Genomic DNA, 20482 nt, shown 5'->3' with positions numbered 1-20482 from the left:
AGCCCGACATGGCGCTGAGATCATGACCTGAGCCAAAGGCAACCACTTAACCACCTGAGCCACCCAGGTGCCCCTAAATGTTATTTTTTAATAACACTACACCGTAGGCTCACAGGATGTGGGAGCTGTCGAGTGGCACACATTTTTAACTGCCCTCCAAAATAAATGGCTATTTGGTCTAGTTCAGAGAATCTATAATACAAGGCTTATGAGGTTCTGCTCCTAGGGTGCTGTCACATTTGGCAGAAGCTTATGGCAAGAAAAGGGAAATTGGGGCAACAAAACTGGAATGGTAGTTAGGGCCAGATGGAATAAAATGTGGGCTCTCTTTCATTCATCCGAATCTGACTCCACTTAGCAGGGGAAGGTCAAGAGTAGAGAGAGATTTAAAACAAAAACCAACTCTGAAACCAACACTGCCATATGCCACCAACTTGGAATGAGACCAGGGACATTTTAACTTAAATATCTTGACTCTAGAAGAAATCTTTATGAATTACTTTGAAGGGCACAATACTTTCTAGAATATGTCTGGGCTTTTTCAACACACTTCAGAAAACAGCAGAGTGAAATACAGAGCTCACTGACGCCTCTGAAAATCAATTATCTTGAGGGTGTCACCTGCAACAGTTAACACAAGTATTTCAGGAAGTCGAAAACAAAGCACTGTATTGTGTGCTAATACACAACAAATACAATTTGTTAAAATTTGCCCTCAAGGCACATAAGATCTCTGGCAGTTCAGGGAAGATAACAATACACAAAAAGAGAATGACAGAAAACAAGATCAGTTTCATGCAAAATGACATTGATGGGCACTTAGTTTGGTAACATTACAGGGAAGAGACACTAAGCTTCTATTGAACCTGAACTGTCGTTTCAATTGCTTTTTATGTATCTTCTGCTGTCTATATTTTAAAAGCAACAGGTTTTTTTTTTTTTTTTTTAAGATTTTATTTATTTCTGAGAGACACAGAGAGAGAGGCAGAGACACAGGCAGAGGGAGAGGCAGGCTCACGCCGGAGCCCAGTGTGGGACTCCATCCCCGATCCCCCATCCCCGATCCCGGGTCTCCAGGGTCACGCCCTGGGCTGAAGGCGGCGCTAAACCGCTGAGCCACCCGGGCTGCCCAACAGTTTTAAAAAGTGAAAAGGCACAGATCATAGCCTCAATTTCTCTTAGTTGGTTTTCTCTCCCTACATCCAGACGAAATCTGAAATGTATTTTCTTCATGGGTAGCATTAGTTACCAAAAATAAAAATGGAAAGAGCAGCCTTGATTCATGGAATATTAGAATTGTGCGGACTTACGGAGTTTATCAGTGTTCAGCTACTCCAAGAGTGGCCGGTGGGCCGGAGGCAGAATCTTGGGTCCCCCCTGACACATTGAATCAGCATTTTAACGAGAGCCCAGTCGATTTACCTGCATGTTAAAGTCTGAGAAGCCCTAGAATTTCAGGTTCATTTGCTCTCAGATGTAGCCCTAGGATCAGTATTTTATGAAATCTCCCCAGGTGATTCTAATGCAGTGGAGTTAAGAACTGCAAAACTAGTCCAACCACATTTCTCAAAAGAGGAAATCACTGCCCAGAAAAGTTTACAGATTTATTCAAGATAACTCAGCTATTAAGTTTAAAGAATCCAAATAATGAAAAAAAAAAAAAAAAAGAATCCAAATAATGTCATCTCTCCTCCTCATAAAAAAGAAAAAAAAAAAAAAAGAGAGAGAGAGAGAGCAGCAGAGTCAAGGGAAGAGAGGATAGGGAGGGTGGAGACAGGGATTATTATTATCACTCAATTCCTTTTTTTTTTTTTTTTTTTTTTTTTTTAGAGAGGAAGGGGGGCTGGGGGAGAGGGAGAGAGAATCTTAAGTAGGGGCTTGATCCCACAACTCTGAGATCACGACCTGAGCCAAAATCAAGAGTTGGATGCTTAGCCCACTGAGCCAACCAGGCGCTCCGGGGATCATTATCTTATACAGAGTGGTCAGGAAAGCCCCACCTGAGGGAAGAGAGGAAGTGAGCCATACGGATAGCCGGGGGGGGGGGGGGGGGGGGGGGGGGGGGGGGGGGGGGGGCAACTGTATTCCTGGCAGAGGAAGCAGAGGACTGGGGGGGGGGGGGTGCGGTTTGTGTTTTCGTAGGGGATTATTCCATCTTGGGGGAACAACAAGGAGTAAGCGTTTCCAAATTCCCAACGTAGTAATCCTTGGGATGCAGAAACAAGAAATCAAAACTGCCAGCAGTTCTCCAAATCTGCAGTTATTTTGAAAATATTTTCAATCTTCTTCATATTCTTGTTACACAATCTGAATGATTTCTTTAAAAGATTTTATGTATTTATTTATTTTAGAGATGTGTGTGTGTGCGTGTGTGTGTGTGTGTGTGTGTGTGTTTTGGGGCGGGTGGGACAGAGGGAGAGAGAATCTGAAGCAGACTCCACGCTGTGTGTGGAGCCTAACTCGGGGCTCCACCTCACAACTGCGAAGTCACGACCTGAACCAAAAACAAAGAGTCAGGCGCTCAACCAACTGAGCCACCCAGGTGCCCCCTCAATCTTTCAAAAAAGTGTTTGTAGGGGGCAGCCCCGGTGGCCCAAAGGTTTAGTGCCACGTTCGGTCCAGGGGTGATCCTGGGGACTGGATCGAGTCCCACATCAGGCTCCCTGCATGGAGCCTGCTTCTCCCTCTGCCTGTGTCTCTGCCTCTCTATCTCGGTGTCTCTCATGAATAAATAAATAAAATATTTAAAAAAAAGTGTTTGTAGGTATTTACAAGAACTGTAGCCTATAGCAAATATTCAAATACTGGAGAACACAGAGGAAACCACTGGGTACCATTTGAATAATGTAACATACAAATCTTCATGCAAGGTTAACAGCACTTCACAGAATCCCAGGTTGGAAATTGCCAATTTAAGGACTCGTTTTTGAGTCAAACTTGTTATTTCTCGGAATGCCTCTCATATAATTTGTATAAAGCACATAATGAATACCAATTTATTAATATTTATTTTATTTGCAAGAATAACTCAGGGCTAGCAGCAGACACTGCCAGGAAAACACATTTAGAACCTGGCACCAGCTGCAAGCAAGACTGACCAGTCAGATTGTGACTGCATCTCCCCCATGAGCTCCAATCCAGGTTCCCAGAGTGTGGACCTCCACTTCTGACAGAGTGTTAGCATTTCCTGTTTTTGTTTTTGATCTGACATCAGTGGATTTCTTCAGTAACATCTCTATGTTGATTGATAAAGTTTAATTCTCATAGAAGAATTAGATTGCTTTTTCCATTTTTCCCTGCTTTCTCAACTTTTTTTTTTTTTTTAATTTAGAAAAACACACAAATCTCCTTATCAATGCTAGGAAGAAATTCCGGAGCAGAAATACTGACAAGGAGGACAGTGAGGCTGGAGTGAAGTTTACCAGGGAAAGGGTGATAGGACTGGAAGTCTGAGAGTAGACAGAGGGCCTGGTCATTTAGGATCTGTGGGAATTATAAGGGCAGGATATGGGGAGCCATGGAGAGTCCTGAGCCGAGGAGTGACATGGTTTTTTTTTTTTTTTAAAGATTTTATTTATTTATTCATGAGAAACACAGAGAGAGGCAGAGACATAGGCAGAGGGAGAAGCAGGCTCCCTCTGGGGAGCCAGATGTGGGACTCGATCCCAGGACCCCAGGACCACCACCTGAGCCAAAGGCAGACACTCAACCACTGAGCCACTCCAGTATCCCTTGACTTTGGTTTTGAAGGCATCATTCAGGCTGCTGTTTGAAAGTGGTAGGGGCCAGGAAGGCAACAGTTAGGAAGGAAGTTGTTGCAAAAATCTAGGTGAGGAATGATGGCAGTATGGTTCAGAATGGAAGTGCAGGAGGTGGTGAGAGGCAGTTAGATTCTGGATATACTTTAAATGTAAAGGTGGTAGGATTTACATCAAATTGATTGGAGAGTGTGAGGGAAAGAGGAATTGAGGGTGTTTTTCAAGGTTTCTGGTTCTGAGTCTGGTAGGACAGAGTTAGCATTTACTAAGCTAGATAGGAGGGTGGAGTTAGGAGCGGGGGTGACTGCAGAGGGGCTTGTTTCTGACATATTAGTTTCAAGGTTTTTCTTGACATGTTAGCTTCTTACATCTAAGTAGACATATCTTATAGCTGGTTAAATAAAAGTGGAATTCAGGGGAGAGGTCTGGCTTGGAGATAGAAATGCAGGATTTAGCTGTATATGGATGACATTTATGGCCGGGTTTTTAAACCCAGCACTGCCTTAGACTGTAGCTGTGGTTGCCTGAGCAACACACTTCACCTCTATTTGCTTCACTGGAAAACACTTAAAAGAATACAACATTCTTCCTACCTAAAATACGTGGCTACAGGGGCTGGGTAAGCAAGTATCTGATGGTACCGAGGATGAAGAAAATCAATTTGGAGACCTGTGGAAACAGTATTCATGCACTAAGAATGAGAGAATCCATAAAAAGAGAAAAGTGCAAATAAGAATCGTTCCTCTTTTGGGCTGTAGCCCAATCTTGCAAAATTGGTATATTTTTAAAAATCTACGTGGAATCCAAAGCATAGCAAGAACTTCAAATATAGGGATCCCTAGGTGGCGCAGCGGTTTGGTGCCTGCCTTTGGCCCAGGGCGCGATCCTGGAGACCCGGGATCGAATCCCACGTCGGGCTCCCGGTGCATGGAGCCTGCTTCTCCCTCTGCCTGTGTCTCTGCCTCTCTCTCTCTCTCTCCCTGTGTGTGTGACTATCATAAATAAATTAAAAAAAAAAAAAGAATTTCAAATATATACTCTTTTTGAGCTGCACAACAATCTGTGGGAAGGAATTATTATCATTCCCATTTTACAGAGGAGGAAACGAGCTCAGAGAGGATGCCAGAGCGACAGAGCATCATAGTAATGGTAGAGAGCCACGTAGGCATCCAGACAGCCTCCTCTGGAGTTCGGTCCAGTAGGAACAACCCTCTCCCCGGCCACACGGACCGTAGGAAGACCAAGGAGACAGCAGGGCTGCCCCAGCTCTGGGGAGGGGGGACAGCGTTCCCCGCCGCCCCTGGCCCCCACCTCATTGCCACATGGTACAGCCCTTTTCTCTTATCGCGAGACTGGAAGCGTAGTGCTGGTTGCCAAGGGAACAGCGTTCCCGGAAGCAGGAGGGCTTTGGACGCGCAGCCCCTTCCCCTTCCAGAGAAGCCGAGGTGGCGGGAAAGACCCCTCCCCTTGGGGGACAGGCGGTGACGCTCTGCGCCCGTCAGTGACCCGCCGACCGGTGACTGCCTCCCGGAGTTGTGCCCGGAAGGTAAGGCACCGCACCTGGTCGGACCCACCTCGATCGCCGCGCGCCCTGCCGCGGAGGGGGCGGGGTCGCGTCAGGGACCGCCCGCGGGCCGGCAGGTGGAGGGGCGGGGCCAATGAGTGGGCGGGGCGGAGTCGTGTCAGGCTGCGGGGCCCGGAGACCGGCTGTCGGGGTGAAGGGGCAGGGCCAGGAGGGGGCGGGCCCAGCCTGGGGCGGGGCCTGGGAGGGAGCAGGCCTGCCGCGTGCGGACAGAGGCGTCCGCTTCCACCGAGACGATCGCCGAGATTCCCGACCTTAGGACCTCTATGGAGGACTCCTACTGTCCTGTGTCTTCTGGCCCTTAAGATCTAAAACGGACATTAAAAATTAACCGCCAGTCATTTGAAATAGAATGTAAATAGCAAAGGATGCGAATAGGCACGTCACGGGGTGGGGGTGGGGGTGGGGGAATGGTGGCCAGTAAACTTTTGGCTGGAGACTGGGCTTCTCTCATCATTAAAGAAATGCAAATTAGATTCAGAGATATCTTTGACACTCACCAGATTGACAGAGATGAAACAGCTTTGGGGATCCCTGGGTGGCGCAGCGGTTTGGCGCCCGCCTTTGGCCCAGGGCGCGATCCTGGGGACCCGGGATCGAATCCCACGTCGGGCTCCCGGTGCATGGAGCCTGCTTCTCCCTCTGCCTGTGTCTCTGCCTCTCTCTCTCTCTGTGTGTGTGTGTGACTATCGTAGATTTAAAAAAAAAACAAAAACAGCTTGATATGAAAACCAGATGACCCCAGAGGCACTTTCATCATACCCTGTTGGAAGTAGTGTAATCTTGTACAACCTTCTTGGTGGGCAATGTGGCGTCCTCCCAAAGGTTGAAACGCAAGTTTTCTTTGACTCAGCATAGTTTATCATCGGGGCATATAAGCATAACAACAAAGATTCACACAAAGAGGTTAATTTAAAATTGTGTGTGCCATTGGTGTGTGTGCTGGGGAGGAGTAGGGAGGTATGAAGGATCGAAGGCTTGCATATCCCTAAAAAAAGTGAGATCCCCCAAGTCTATTGACAGTGGCTTGGGAGTGAGGGAAGTTTTGACTTAAAATTTTTTTTGAAGATTTATTTATTAGAGCAGGCGCATTCATACTGCGCTCCTGAGAGACAGAGGGAGAGAATCTTCACGCCGACTCCCCAAGTTAGGGAGCCAGACTTGGAGCAAACCAAGGCTAACATTCAGCCAACTAAGGCACCCAGGCACCCTGGAAATTTTGACTTTAAAAATTTTATTCTTCTATATTATTTGACTTTCTGCTTCTCATGGACAAGTATTTCTTACATAAATTAATAATTAAAAAAACTACCATAAAATAACTTTTGAACATTAAGATTATGAAAATAAATACAATTCCACCTAAAAAAAAAAGTCTGGCTATTTGTTATTACTAAGCAGACAAGGATTCATTTTCTTTCAATTCTTCCTTTCATTCCCAAATACCAAATTATGGCAGCCATGTTGGTTTTATGTCTCTATTTTGGTTTTAAGTGATCCATGGTGATTGCATTTCTTACAAGCCTGTATGAAAAAGCTTAACCTTGGGATGCCTGGCTGGCTCAGTGGTTGAGGGTTTGCCTTTGGCTCAGGGCGTGGTCCTGGGGTCAAGTCCCACATTGGGCTCCTTGTAGGAAGCCTCCTTCTCCCTCTGCCTATGTCTCTGCCTCTCTCTGTGTCTCTCATGAATAAATAAATAAAATCTTAAGAAAAAAATTTAATCATGTTTGTAGTAAATGTTATAAAAAGTTGGTATGTGTTAGTGATTTGTTAAGATTTAGAATCTGGTCATATATCATCTGTTTTTATTTTTTAATTTTTAATTTTTTTTATATCTGTTTAATGGAATATCATGAAGTAAATAATATTTTATTTTGGAAGTACCTTTACTGCAATAAGCAAATGCTTCATCATGTGATATTAAGTGTGAAATATGTGAGTGCAATTTGGTGGAAACACATAGAGCAAAAATGGGTAAGAAATATGCCAACAATGTTTAGGTCAGAGTGGTGAATATTGGGTGATTTTATTTTTAAATATACTTTAATATATTGTAGACATTTTTCTACAATAAATTATTTAATTATGAATTCAAGATATACTTAGTAGAAAATCAGAAAATACAGATAAGCAAAAAGGTAAAATAAAAGACCAGAAATATCCATGAACCCACCAATCCAGAAGAACCCATCTCTGTTATTCCCTGATTTGTGATCATCTCTCAGGTCCCTTTGTGTATATTCCTTTAATTAAAGAATTGAACTTCTTTTTTTTTTAGCAAGATATTGACATTTAGCAAGATATTTTCTTTTTTTCTTTCTTTCTTTCTTTCTTTCTTTCTTTCTTTCTTTCTTTCTTTCTTCTTTCTTTCCTTCCTTCCTTCCTTCCTTCCTTCTTTCCTTTCTTTCTTCCTTGCTTCCCTTCTTCTTTCCTTTCTGAATTCCTTGTTTATGTCCTTAGCCAGTTTTCTTTTTTTTTTTTAATTTTTTTTTTTTTAATTTTTATTTATTCATGATAGTCACAGAGAGAGAGAGAGAGGCAGAGACACAGGCAGAGGGAGAAGCAGGCTCCATGCACCGGGAGCCTGATGTGGGACTCGATCCTGGGTCTCCAGGATCGCGCCCTGGGCCAAAGGCAGGCGCCAAACCCCTGCGCCACCCAGGGATCCCCTTAGCCAGTTTTCTATTGGAATGTTTCTTTTTCTTACAGATTGGTAAGATTTCTTTAGATATGTAAATTCATTAGCCTTTTGTATATCATCTGTGTTGCTTATATTTTCCGTGGTTTCTCAGGTGCCTTTTGATTTAATTTAGAGTTCTTTTTTGCTTGTTTATTGGCATTCAAGAACACTAAATGTTATGTGATCAAATCTATTAGTGTCTTCCTTTTTGGTTTATGCTCTTGGTGTTGTGTTTAAAAAGTCATTAACTTATGTAAATCATCTTTATATTTCCTTCCAGTTCCTTGGAGATTTCTTATTTTACATTTATTCATTATTTAAAAAATTAGGTTTTACTTTTATTAAAGTAGCATAATAAAAAATGTCAAACTTTAACATTTACAATGGAAGAAAAGCAATTCCTAGTCTCACCCTCCAGAGGCAACCATCCTGAACTCATAAATATTATGCTTATTTTACTATTGCTTGGTTTTATCAATTTTTGGACATTCTCTTTGATTTCCTATTATGACAGATTGGATATTTTATACTACCTCTCCTATTATATACTCCTCCCCACATACACAGTATTTAGTTAAATCAACATTTAGTGCTTCTGTAATTATAAGTAATTATCATTTGGTCACTTTCTTTGACAAAGCTTTATTTTTCTTGTGGAACTTCTATGTGGCTATTGAGATTTCTCCTTAAACATTCAAATACATCTATGAGATCCTAATTCAATGCCCTTAATCTAGTACTTTTTTCTACATAAGTAGAGTCATAAGATTGTCAGTTATATCCCCACCCACCCTGGGAACTGTATTTTATTAATCTATTATTTTCAGGAACAAACATAATAGAACATTTGCTTTATTTCTAAAGCAAATGGAAAGATTTCGGGGGCCTTTTAGATGCTCCATGCCATTGATGGTTCTCTCTGCTGCTTCTCCCCTTACGACAAGGGGAAGCATACTGCTCTACAGATGCTTCCATCTCATTGCTCCCTCTGTGAGCTACAAGAAGTCTCCCTCAACAGGCTGCTCACGGCATTTACAAGACACTTGGCCTTTCAATGACTTACGCTTTTTGATTGTGACGTGATGGGCCAGGGTAATCTGTCATCGCACAATAATAATGTCAGCGCCTTCCCGAGCAGAGCCCAGACCCTTTTGCAGAGTTTGAATACTGTTGAGATCAATGCCTTTTTCATTTGCTAAGATGGAAAGAATTGACCTAGTGGTCCCTGAAGCATCAGCTTTGGCACACTGAATGGTTGGAGGCCAGATCATATTACCCTGCGTGTGCCTTGGAGGAGCGACCTGTTGTCCACGTTGGTGTTTCTTCCTGTATCCAAACCTTCCCTGGACTCTGCCTCTGCTGTTCAAAAAAAGAAAGAAGGATGAGTCATTTTGTAGGGTAAAAAAAAAAGAACACTGTTACACTCGCTGGGGCCAGGGGCAATTGCCTTTCCTCCTTCTATTATGAGAGAGATGGTTTCATTCATAATCAATAGGAATTTAGGGAAATCGTAAAATTTAGGGAAGGATTGTTGGAAGATCCATTTACATATAAAGCTAAATACGAGAAGGCACAATCTGGCATTCTCCTTATTTCTTCCCTTTTCTCAGCGTGCACGATACCCCAACATTACTGAGCAGATCTGGAATAGTCCTGATCAAGGGCACAGTTTGCAAGAATCCAAGTACCCATAATGCCCAAATTCTCCCACGAATTGGAACCACCCTGCCTAATAATTCCTGCTTTGCAAAGCAGCACAGGGAATAATTAGGGAGCCAGCGTGGTCACAGGCCTGTGGATGGGGTCGCAGGAAAAATAGAAGTTGGCAACTCATGGCCGGATAATCAGGGTCTGTCCTCTCACAGAGAAAGTAGGATTTGTTTTATTGTTTCCGTGGGTGAAGTAGAATCATGGGCTTTAAAAGTTGGGGGTAAGGGACACTTGGGTGGCTCAGTGGTTGAGCGCCTGCCTTCGACTCAGTGTATGATCCTGGAGTCCCAGGATCAAATCCTGCATTGGGCTCCCTTCATGGAGCCTGCTTCTCCCTCTGCCTATGTCTCTGCCTCTCTCTCTCTCTCTCTGTGTGTCTCTCATGAATAAATAAATAAAAATCTTAAAAAAAAAAAAAAGTGGAGGGTGGATAGAAAAAGAGTAGTGACCTCAAATGGGTGATCCATGAAAATGTGGCACCAAGGAGGAGAGGAGAAGTCAGAGCTGAGAGGAGAGTCCAGGCTGAGAGCTGAGCTAGAAGAGGAAGTGCTAGATAGATTATGGGAGGCAAAACTGGAAGAAAGTAGATGAAGTGAATCTGGGTTGAGAGGCTTGGTGCTCCACCAGTGTCTTCTCAGGCCAATGACACAGTAAATGTTTCTTCTGAAGGCACAAGAAGCCACTGAGGCAGCAATCACTCTGCATTCTTTTTTAGCCACTTTCCGAATCTAACATCCTGGGAGGAATGTTTTCTGCCTACAGTAACATAATCCTTGGACGCAGATGTCTTTCGATGAAACGAGACTGATGAAGTGTGACTTTGGTAGCAACCTAATCTTTATTAACAAAGATTCTGAGTTAATTGCACATTAACACTGATGAAACATGTAGGCATACAGGTCATAACTTGCTTTAATTTCTTGTTTGTTTCAGGATATCAATGGATATTATAAAGGGAAACTTAGATGGAATTTCAAAACCAGCCTCCAATTCAAGAACACATCCTGGGAGCAGAGATTCAAGTACTTCTTTGGAGGTGCTCTCACCGGAACCAGCATCCTTCAAGGTACTTTGCTGTTTACAAGTGATTTCAGGTCCTTCTCCTGAGCTCTAGGCTGTTGTTAACATCCCACTTCAAGGATCCTCTTTAGAGGGTATGTTCTGGGAGCACTCATGGATTTCTTTTGGGATTTTACTTTAGGTCATTTAATATGAAAATCCTGTGTCCTTCTTTACCTCCTCCTCCCCCTCTTTTGTTCTTTTTTAGGAGGGTGACCTATTTGTTCATAGTTGTACTTTGCTAATGCTCATTTGTAAACTCTTTATTTTTCATAAGAAATCTTTGTATTCCAATACTTATTATGCCACCATTGACTCTTAATATGAAAAAGGTCCTGTAGTTTTAAAATAAAGTTTTAAAAATAAAGTTTGAGTCAAAGACCATGTGGTATACATTTAGTAGGTACCTTACCTGGCCTGACTTTTTCTGTTCTTTAGTAGTCTCTTTTTCTTTTCCTAAAATATCTAAACTTGATTTTTTTAAGGAATCAGTTGTTTCTTTTTAAGATTATTTGAGAGAGAGAGAGAGAGAGAGCATGAACAGGAGGGGCAAAGGATGAAGGAGAGAGAATCTCAAGCAGACTCTCTATTGATTTTGGGAGCCTGACTCTGGGCATGACCCTGAGATCATGACCTGAGCTGAACCCAAGAGTTGAATGCTATCCAGGCACCCCAGGAATCATTTTTTTTCATCTGCAACATGGGACTACTTATTTTAAGCTTATAGCAAACAAAAATTTGTAGCAAACCAAGTTCACTCATGGTAAAAAAAAAATCGTTGCTAGCTTATGAACTCATACTTATTTATTCTTTTGATTTATGGACTAAATTATACATTATAAAACTCAGAGTGTTTGTCTGTTATGATTTGGTGCAGGAAATAGAAAGCACTCTAGGCATTTCCAGCAGAGATTGGATACAGAAATTCAGCTTCTGAAAAATCAGTGGAAGGCTAGCAGGAAAGGAAATCATGGGAGCGGACTTCCCTGGATTGTTGGTTCCTAGGTCATGCCTCCATGACCAAAATCCAGAGATCAGAAAGGCTGCTGCTCCCTGACACTGCCACAAGTCCCTCAGAACCACATACTGGTGACTAGACATACTAGAGACGACTCCCTTTGGTATTTCTTTTTTTTAACAAAATATTTTTTAAAATTTAAATTCAATTAACATATAGTATATTATCGGTTTCAGAGGTAGGGGTCAGCAATTCATCAGTCTTATTATATCCCTCCTTAATGCCCATCACCCAGTTACCCCGTGTCTCACCCTCCTTCCCTCCAGAGACCCTCAGTTTGTTTCCTATGATTAAGAGTCTCTTATAGTTTGTCTCCCTCTCTGATTTTGTCTTGTTTTATTTTCCCTCCTTTCCTCTATGCTCCTCTGTTTTGTTTCTTAAATTCCACATATGAGTGGAATTAAATGGAATCTAAATCATATGATAATTGTCTTTCTCTGATTGACTTATTTCACTTAGCATAATACTATCTAGTTCCATCTATATTGTTGCAAGTGGCAAGATTTCATTTTTTTGATAGCTGAGTAATATTCCAGTAATATTCCAGACATATATATATGTGCCACATCGTCTTAATCCATCCATCTGTTGATGGATATCTGTGCTCTTTGCATAGTTTGGCTATTGTAGACATTGCTACTATTAACATTGGGGTGGCAGGTGCTCCTTTGGATTACTACATTTGTATCTTTGGTGTAAATACCCAGTAGTGCAATTGCTGGGTCATAGGGGAGCTCTATTTTCAACTTATTGAGGAACCTCCATACTGTTCTCCAGAGTGGCTGTACCAGCTTGCATTCCCACCAACAGTGTTAGAGGGTCCCCCTTCCTCCGCATCCTTGCCAACATCCATCATTTCCTGACTTGTTAATTTTAGCCCTTCTGACTGGTGTGTGATGGCATCTCATTGTGGTTTTGATTTGTATTTCCCTGATGCCGAATGACGTTAAGCAGTTTTTCATGTGTCTATTGGCCATTTCCATGTCTTCTTTGGAGAAATATCTATTCGTGTCTTCTGCCCTTTTCTTAATTAGATTATTTGTTCTTTGAGTGTTGAGTTTGGTTAAGTTCATTATAGATTTTGGATACTAGTCCGTTATCTGATAAGACATTTGCAAATATCTTCTCTCATTCTGTAGATTGTCTTTTGGTTTTGTCTACTGTTTCCTGTGTCATGCAAAAGCTTTTATCTTGATGAAATCCTAATAGTTCAATTTTGCCCTTGTTTCCCTAGCCTTTGGAGATGTCTCTAGCAAGAAGTCTCTGTGGCCAAGGTCAAAGAAGTTGCTGCCTGTGTTCTCCTCTTCTACGATTTTGATGGATTCCTGTCTCCCATTTAGGTCTTTCATCCATTTTGGGCCTATTTTTGTGTATGGTATAAGAAAATGGTCCAGTGCCTTTGGTATTTCCTGCCAATTTCCTATCAGGAGCTTGGGAAGATGGCTTCTACTTCACATCTGCAGTCTAAATCTCGTGCAGATGCATCTAATGGGATGATTCTAACATGTGTCCAGAACTGCCAGTCGCTTGCTAAAATACCATGTCTAGTTCAGGTCTCTGTTTTGTTTCATTTAATCCTGCATCATTAGTGTGTGTAAACTCTTGTTAGTTGTGTGATTATTCTGGATATTTGGTAGGAGGGATTTCTCCATCTTATTCTTTTTTAGAATGGTATTAGCTAGTTTTGGCTTTTTGTTCTTTTTGTATTGGATTGGTTCTTCCAAGTCTTGTGAAATTGCTCTTGGGGTTTTGACTGAAATTGCTTTTATAGATTAATTTGGAGAGAGTTTCTAGCTTTATGATATTAAATATATCTTTTAAAGATTTTTACTTATTTATTCATGAGATACGTAGAGGTAGAGACAGGCAGAGGGAGAAGCAGGCTCCATGCAGAGAGCCTCATATGGGGCTTGAACCCGGGACTCCAGGATCATGCCCTGAGCCAAAGGCAGACACTCAAACCACTGAGCCACCCAGGTGCCCCCTGGTTTTGTTATTAATTATGAAATTAGGCAAGCTGTTAGTCACTGATTCTCTGGGTACCATTATTTTTCTTTTTCCAGAAAGTCAGATGAATGGAGTTAAAAAGTATTTGAGTCTGGCTTTTGTCTGTTGGCACAATGCATTTGAGACTCCTCTGTTGTTCTATGTGTCACTAGTTCTCTCCTTTTTACTGATGAGTAGTGTTCCTTTGTGTGGGTGTACCACAGTTTGTTTATCCATTCACATGTTAAGAAACATTTGGATTTTTTGCAGGTCTTGATGATTATGAATAAAGCTGCTATTAATAGTTATATACTGAATTATTTGGGGAGGGAGGGGGAGGAGGTTTTTATTTTTCTTGGATAAATACTTAGCAGTTGATTGCTGGGTTGTATGGTAAGTGTATGTTTAACTATAAGAAGCTGCAAAACTTTTCTATTCTCGTGAGAAAAATTAGCATTCCAGCTGCTTTGCATCCTCACCACAAGTTGATATTGTTAGTTTTTTAAAAAAGCTATTCCAATAGGTATATAGTAGTATCTCATTGTCATTTTAACTCATCATTCCCTGGTGACTAATATTGATGAATGTGTTTTCATGTGCTTATTTGTAATCCACATAATCTCTTTTGGAAAGTGTGTGTTCATTGTTTTTCTCATAACTCTTAAAATTGTATTTTTTTTTCTTATTGTTAACTTTTGAGAGTTCTTTCTATATCCTAGATAGAATCATCTTGTGTCAGATATATGATGTGCAAATATTTTTTCCTAGTTTATAGCTTGACTTTTCATTCTTTTAACTATGTCTTTTGAGGAGCAAACATTTTAAATTTTATTAACTGCAATTTGTCAAAAATTTTTTGAGGCTTGTGTTTTTTTCTTGCATCCAAGAACTCTTTGTCTAAGCCAGGATTTCAAAGATTTTCTCTTATGTTTTCTTCTGAAAGTGTTATAGTCTCATGTTTCACGTTTTTTTTGCACTTAGCCTCTGTTGTTGCCAATGAGAAGGTTTTGTAAATTTGATATTCATTCCAGTGTGGGTTGTCTAATTTAGATATTTTTCCCTGGTTGCTTTAATTTTTTTCTCTTTGTCTTTGGTATCTACTGTTACTCACCTGTGTATGGATTTATTACCTTATCGTTCTGGAGACCAGAACTTCTTTAATCTGAAGATTTGTGTGTTTTGTTTATTTTGGAAAATTCTCAGCCATTCTCAACATGTGTTTTTCAAACGTTTCTAATTTTGCCTCCTTTTTTCCCTTTTGAATCATCCTGAAAGTCATTAAATGTGTGTTGAAACTTTCCCTCTATCCTTTATGTCTCTTATATTCTTTTTAATATTTCCTATTCATTTCTTTCTCTGTGGTCCATCCTGGGGAAATTTTAACATATATTTAAAACATTTTTGAATTCTTTCTTATACTATGTCAGATCTACTCTTTTATCTTTCTTACCTTTACCTTTAGTTGAATACAGGTATTCAACTAAATTTTTACCTTTAGTGATACATCTTTAATTTCTGGAAGCTCTTTTTAGTTTATTTTCAAATAAACTAAAGATGGTTGGTGCCAATGGAATGGGGAAGTATGGGTGAAATTATAAAATGGGCAAAGTTTGCCTTTTGTTCTCCAGTTTCATCTTGCTGCTTTATTGCTTCCTGCTCATTCTAAGAGTTAGGATCATATGGGATGATGTATGTGAAAGGTCTTTTTGTGTCCTGAAATGTACTATCCAAATCTATTGCTAATATCTAGTTATGTTTTTCTTAAATTTATTCATTTGAGAGAGAGAGAGAACACACACAAGCAGGGAGAGAAACAGAGAGAGAGGGAGAAAGACTCCCTGCTGATATGGGGCTCCGTCCCAGGACCCTAAGATCATGACCTGAGCCAAAGGCAGAAGCCCAACCATCTGAGCCACCCAGGTGCCCCTAGTTAAGCATTTTATATATTCTATATTCCCCTATATAAAAACCATTCTCTGGGAAAAGTTGGCCAAATTCATTTATGCCAAGATATAAATAACCGACAGGGCTCATGTGATCTTTTCCAGCAATTTCAGCATTTTCACAGAACTATATAGCCTTAAGGATTTACTGGGTATTACGGAATTTAAGGGTTTAACCCGGCCTTTCACAGAAGTGTGTTTTTGAACAGGGAACCGTTTTTAACACCTCCAAGATTACATAGAGGAGGCATTGTTTTGCCTGTTTATAAATTAGGCCTCCTCTGGTTTCATTCAATACTGGATGTATTTTCTTCTTTGTTAAATCAGGGTAGTGATGCCAATACATAGCATCATTGTGAAGAGTAAATGAGGGGCAGAGTGTGTAAAGTCCTTAATACAGGCCTGCCCAGTAGTAATTCCTCAGTAAATGTTGCCTCTGATTATTATATCACTGACTTAGCTTTGTTCCACTGGGACTTATGTCCTGGTCCAGGTGAACAGAGATGCTCACATGTAGTCCTGTTTCTCTGGCAGTTTAATTCTCCACACCACCCACTTTCTGTCCTGGAGATTCACTAGGGGCACAGATTACAGTGGCCAAGAGTTGGCCACGTGGATGCATAGAGAACATAAAACCCTCCAAGGGCTGGATTCCTCCTTTGGGAGGGAAAAAGTATTCCTCCCAGAAGGGGCTGATTCTCCTTCTTTCTCTGAGGTCTCTGAGGTTTTGCCCCTCCCTTGTGCTGTTTTTACTTCCACTGTGACTGGCTCTCACTGCCACTCACAGCTCTCAGGGCATTATGATCCCTGCTTTTTTTTTTTTTTTTTTCCTGATACAGCCAAGGATGTCTTTTCTTGTTCTCTTTCAGGAAAATACAGCTGCCCCAAACTGGTGTTTTCAAAATAAGCATTGCTAAAATAGAAAGAGAAACCAAAATGAAACAGAAAAACTGTGAATAGCGTAAAAATAATCACCAAAGCACATGGTTCTGACTTTAAGAATCTCATTAGAAGCATATCTTAATTCAGACTCTTCACTTTTCAACTCTTCAATAGCCACGTGTGGCTAGTGGCCATTGTATGGGACAGCATAGCTCTAGACCTTTGACTCTCCGTCCGAGTGTAAGGTCGGGGAGCAGGCACTATCATGCCTCATCTCCAGAGCTGGCAGGGAGTGCTTCTTTTTGGGATTGATTCTGGACCCTTCTGTTATTGCTGGAAATTGCTGGAAAATGGGGCATATCTCTTTGATTCAAAATGTTACCAAATTTGTGTTGTTCAATTATATTTAATTAAAAAGTATAACATTTCTAGAATAGCCTAACGCTAGTCTATGTATATATGTTCTCTCATATACTTACATTAGCATTAAACTAGTCTAGAAATGTAAAGTTTTAAAGAATACATTATTTATGAAAGCGATTTCTTGGGAAATAATTTTTAGATTGATACTGCAATCAAGTTGAACTTTGGTAAAGAGAGCAACTCAGACAGCAGTAATGCAGAGGAAAGTAGAAACAATAATGATGATAAAGGGGAAAATGAGAAACCAAAAATGGTGGAGGAAGAGTCAGATGAAGATCTGAACTTTGTTCAACATCAGACAGCCTCTGAATGTTCAGGTAGGATCATCACTAGGTGATTGGCTAATGACAATAACAGATATGATAACATATTAGAGTTACATATGTTTTTTATCAGCTAAATAGAGATATTAGTTTAAAAAAGAGGCATACCTTTTTGAGCACCAGTTTTTGTTTAGAATAATATCGAATCCTTAAAAACACTTAGAAAAATAATACAATTTGTCATTTCATAAAATTGTCATTTATGTTAATCAAGTAGGAAATATTTCTGTATTTTATGACATGATTTATTGATCTTTTTGATGACTAAATTATGCAATAAAATGTAGCCTGTAATTTATAAATGCCTTCTTAGGGATAATCCCATTTGATCTTAATAACTTTTGGATCTTAAAAGATTCCCTTTTCTTCTTGGTTATTATATTAATACTGGTCAGAGTGAATTAGAACAGCATTTCTCAAAATGTGGTCTGCAGAGCCCTGGGGGATTGCTGAGACCCTTATAGGGATTTTGCAGAGTTAAAACTACTTTTATCATAATACTGATATATCAGTAATAGAATTCATTATAAGACTGAAATAGTGCTATTTGCCTTTTTGCCTACCGAATGGACATTTGCAATGATTGTACAAAAGCAATGGTGAGTAAACTTAGTGGTGCTTCGGCATGAATAAAGGCAATGTAATACATTGTACTAGTAGTCATTGTGATCTTCAAGACCAGGCTCTAGCAGAAGAAAGAAATAGCTACTGTCACTCAAGAACACCCTTGATGGTAGGGTAAAAATTACTAATTACTAATCTTATTAAGTCTTGATTTTCAAATATAAATCTTTATAATTGCCTGTGAGGTAAATGGGAGATATATATATATATATATATATATACATATATTAATGCTAACTTATTTCAAATATAACAATTTTTAGTTCTAGTTCCCAACTACCACCCTAGCATATATATATGTATATATATGTATATATATATATATATATATACATATATATAAAGCAATTCTGCTGTTAACCAAAATGTGAAGTTTGTGTTGAGAAACTGGTTGTATGATAGTTTATGGTGAGAACTGAACTGGCCACCTTTTTTTTTTTTTGGCCTGCAGTGCCGGTTGGGGTGCCTGCGCCCAACCCTGTATGCCATGAGCCATTTTTTAATGGAACACCATTCTTATGTGAAAGAATGACAGACAAACTATTATCAATCAGACTTGGATATTTGACAGCCATTATTTTTTAAAATGAAATGAGCCAGTTACTTCAAGGAAAATAATTGACAGTATCTTTGGTCAATGATAAAATTTGGGCTTTCAAGTGAAAATTAGATTTTTGGAAAACTTGTATATGCCATTGTGGGATTGACAGCTTTCCAATACTTAGACTTTTCTAATACAATTTGATGACAATATTAACCAGTGTGATTTTAAAAAATATTGTCTACTGAAGTGTGTTTATATTTCAACACATTGAATAATTCAGTGAACCACTGTTTTCCAAATGACCAAGGCAGGGTAAAAGATCCATTCAGCATGAAAGATAGATGCATGGATTTTAATAGAACAAATACAAAAAGCTTGCTGGTATGGTTACAGATTTCACATTACAACTATTTTTTAAGAAACTACCTCCCTCTTACTGATTTTTGATGTAGTATCAAAGAAGGATATCAACAATTATCTGAGAAGGTTATTACATTTCTCCTCCCCTTTTCAAGTACATGTCTTTATGAGGCCAAATTTTCTTCTTTGCTCTAATTGAAATAAGAGACTGCAATAGATTGTACAAGCAGATAGAAGAATCCAGCTGTCTTGTGTTAAGCTACATATTAAATATTTAAAATAATGCCATTCTTCTTAGTAATTTTTTGGGATATATAGTTATTTATCATAAGGTGCTTTATTTATGTTAACATGTGATTACTTATAACATATTTGTTGTTTTAAAATGAATAAATAAATCTTAATTTTTCAGTTTTGATTTCTCACATGGTAATTGTCAATAGGTATAGCATAAACAAAAGTTACTTTGGGTTCTCAAAAATTTTTAAGGCTATAAAGGGAACTACTGACTTAGAGTATGTTTGGGATCAGGTTAGCTCTCAAGATTGGGCCAGGTAACTCAGGATTACAGTGTTCAGGACATGAGGCATTATAATTGAGATTAGCTGTTGGCCCAGTTTAAAGATCTCATTTATTTATTTTATTTTTTATTTTATTTTATTTTTTCATTTATTTATTTTAGACAGAGAGAGCACAGGTGTGTGGGCCTAAGTAAGGAGAAGAGCAGACAGAGAGGGACAAACAGACTCTGTGCTGAGCACAGAGACTGACTCCTGGATTCGATCTCACGACTCTGAGATCATGACATGAGCCAAAATCGAGAGTCAGATGTCCCACCCACTGAACCATCCCAGGCGTTCTGCTGTTGCCCAGTTTACACCCTACTTGTTTTATGCTGTTTCAGAACTGTATGAGTTTCTTCATGCATGAGTTCCTGTCATATAGACCACCTATGTCTATGGAGCCCAAGAGTGCTAGGGTGGTAGTTGGGAACTAGAACTAAAAATTGTTATATTTGAAATAAGTTAGCATTAAGGTTTGCAGAGCCTCCTTATTAATAAGATTAGTATTCTTTTTTGGATAATCTCATTTCCTTTTGGAAATATCACCTTTTTCTTAAGAGGAAGTGATATACATTATGGAGAAACACACTGGACTCTTTGGATTTTAAAAAGTTGCAAAATGTGACCTTTCTTAGCATAATATGCCATTCCTAATGATCTAACCTGGAATGGCTGAGACTTTAGTATTTGAGCATTTATGCTCATTGCCAGATCGTCATCTTTCATCAGACTTCACAGAGGATGTATCTCCTGGAGGTAGAGAGTTTTGGGTGTCAAATCAGATCAGGGTGGAAACTGACTCTGCCATTTACTCGTTATATCATCTTGGACATATATGTAGTTCATTACAAATTAGCCTCAGTTTACTAATTTGTAAAATGGAGACAATAATTTTTTTAAAGATTTATTTATTTATTTATTCATAAGAGACACACACAGAGAGAGACAGAGACACAGGCAGCGGGAGAAGCGGGCTCCTCTATGTGGTACTTGATCCGGGATCCTGGGATCACGCCCTGAGCCGAAG

At 39.9% G+C, this 20482-nt stretch overlaps 1 protein-coding gene across 12 annotated transcripts in view; it reads left to right on the top strand.

Annotated features, from left to right (window-relative positions):
• Positions 1 to 5121: 5121 nt before the first annotated feature.
• Positions 5122 to 20482, top strand: part of FSIP1 (fibrous sheath interacting protein 1) — a 193114-nt gene continuing 177753 nt past the window's right edge. For 9 of the 12 annotated variants that reach the window (XR_013370038.1, XR_013370034.1, XR_013370033.1 and 6 more), the window contains exons 1-3: positions 5123 to 5304; positions 10664 to 10796; positions 17181 to 17358. Coding sequence is in view for 2 of the 12 variants with exons in the window: in XM_077880574.1 (XP_077736700.1) it covers positions 10671 to 10796; positions 17181 to 17358 (304 nt within the window). In the remaining 10 variants the exon portion in view is untranslated. Of the gene's footprint in view, positions 5305 to 5543; positions 5719 to 10663; positions 10797 to 17180; positions 17359 to 20482 lie in introns of those variants that run through there. The other 3 variants (XR_013370041.1, XM_077880575.1, XR_013370040.1) reach the window with 2 other exon arrangements.

Source organism: Canis aureus, chromosome 32, assembly GCF_053574225.1.
Source record: "Canis aureus isolate CA01 chromosome 32, VMU_Caureus_v.1.0, whole genome shotgun sequence".
Lineage (NCBI taxonomy): Eukaryota > Metazoa > Chordata > Mammalia > Carnivora > Canidae > Canis > Canis aureus.
The sequence above is the reverse complement of the archived record's forward strand: the minus strand, read 5'-3'. Positions and strand labels throughout refer to the sequence as shown.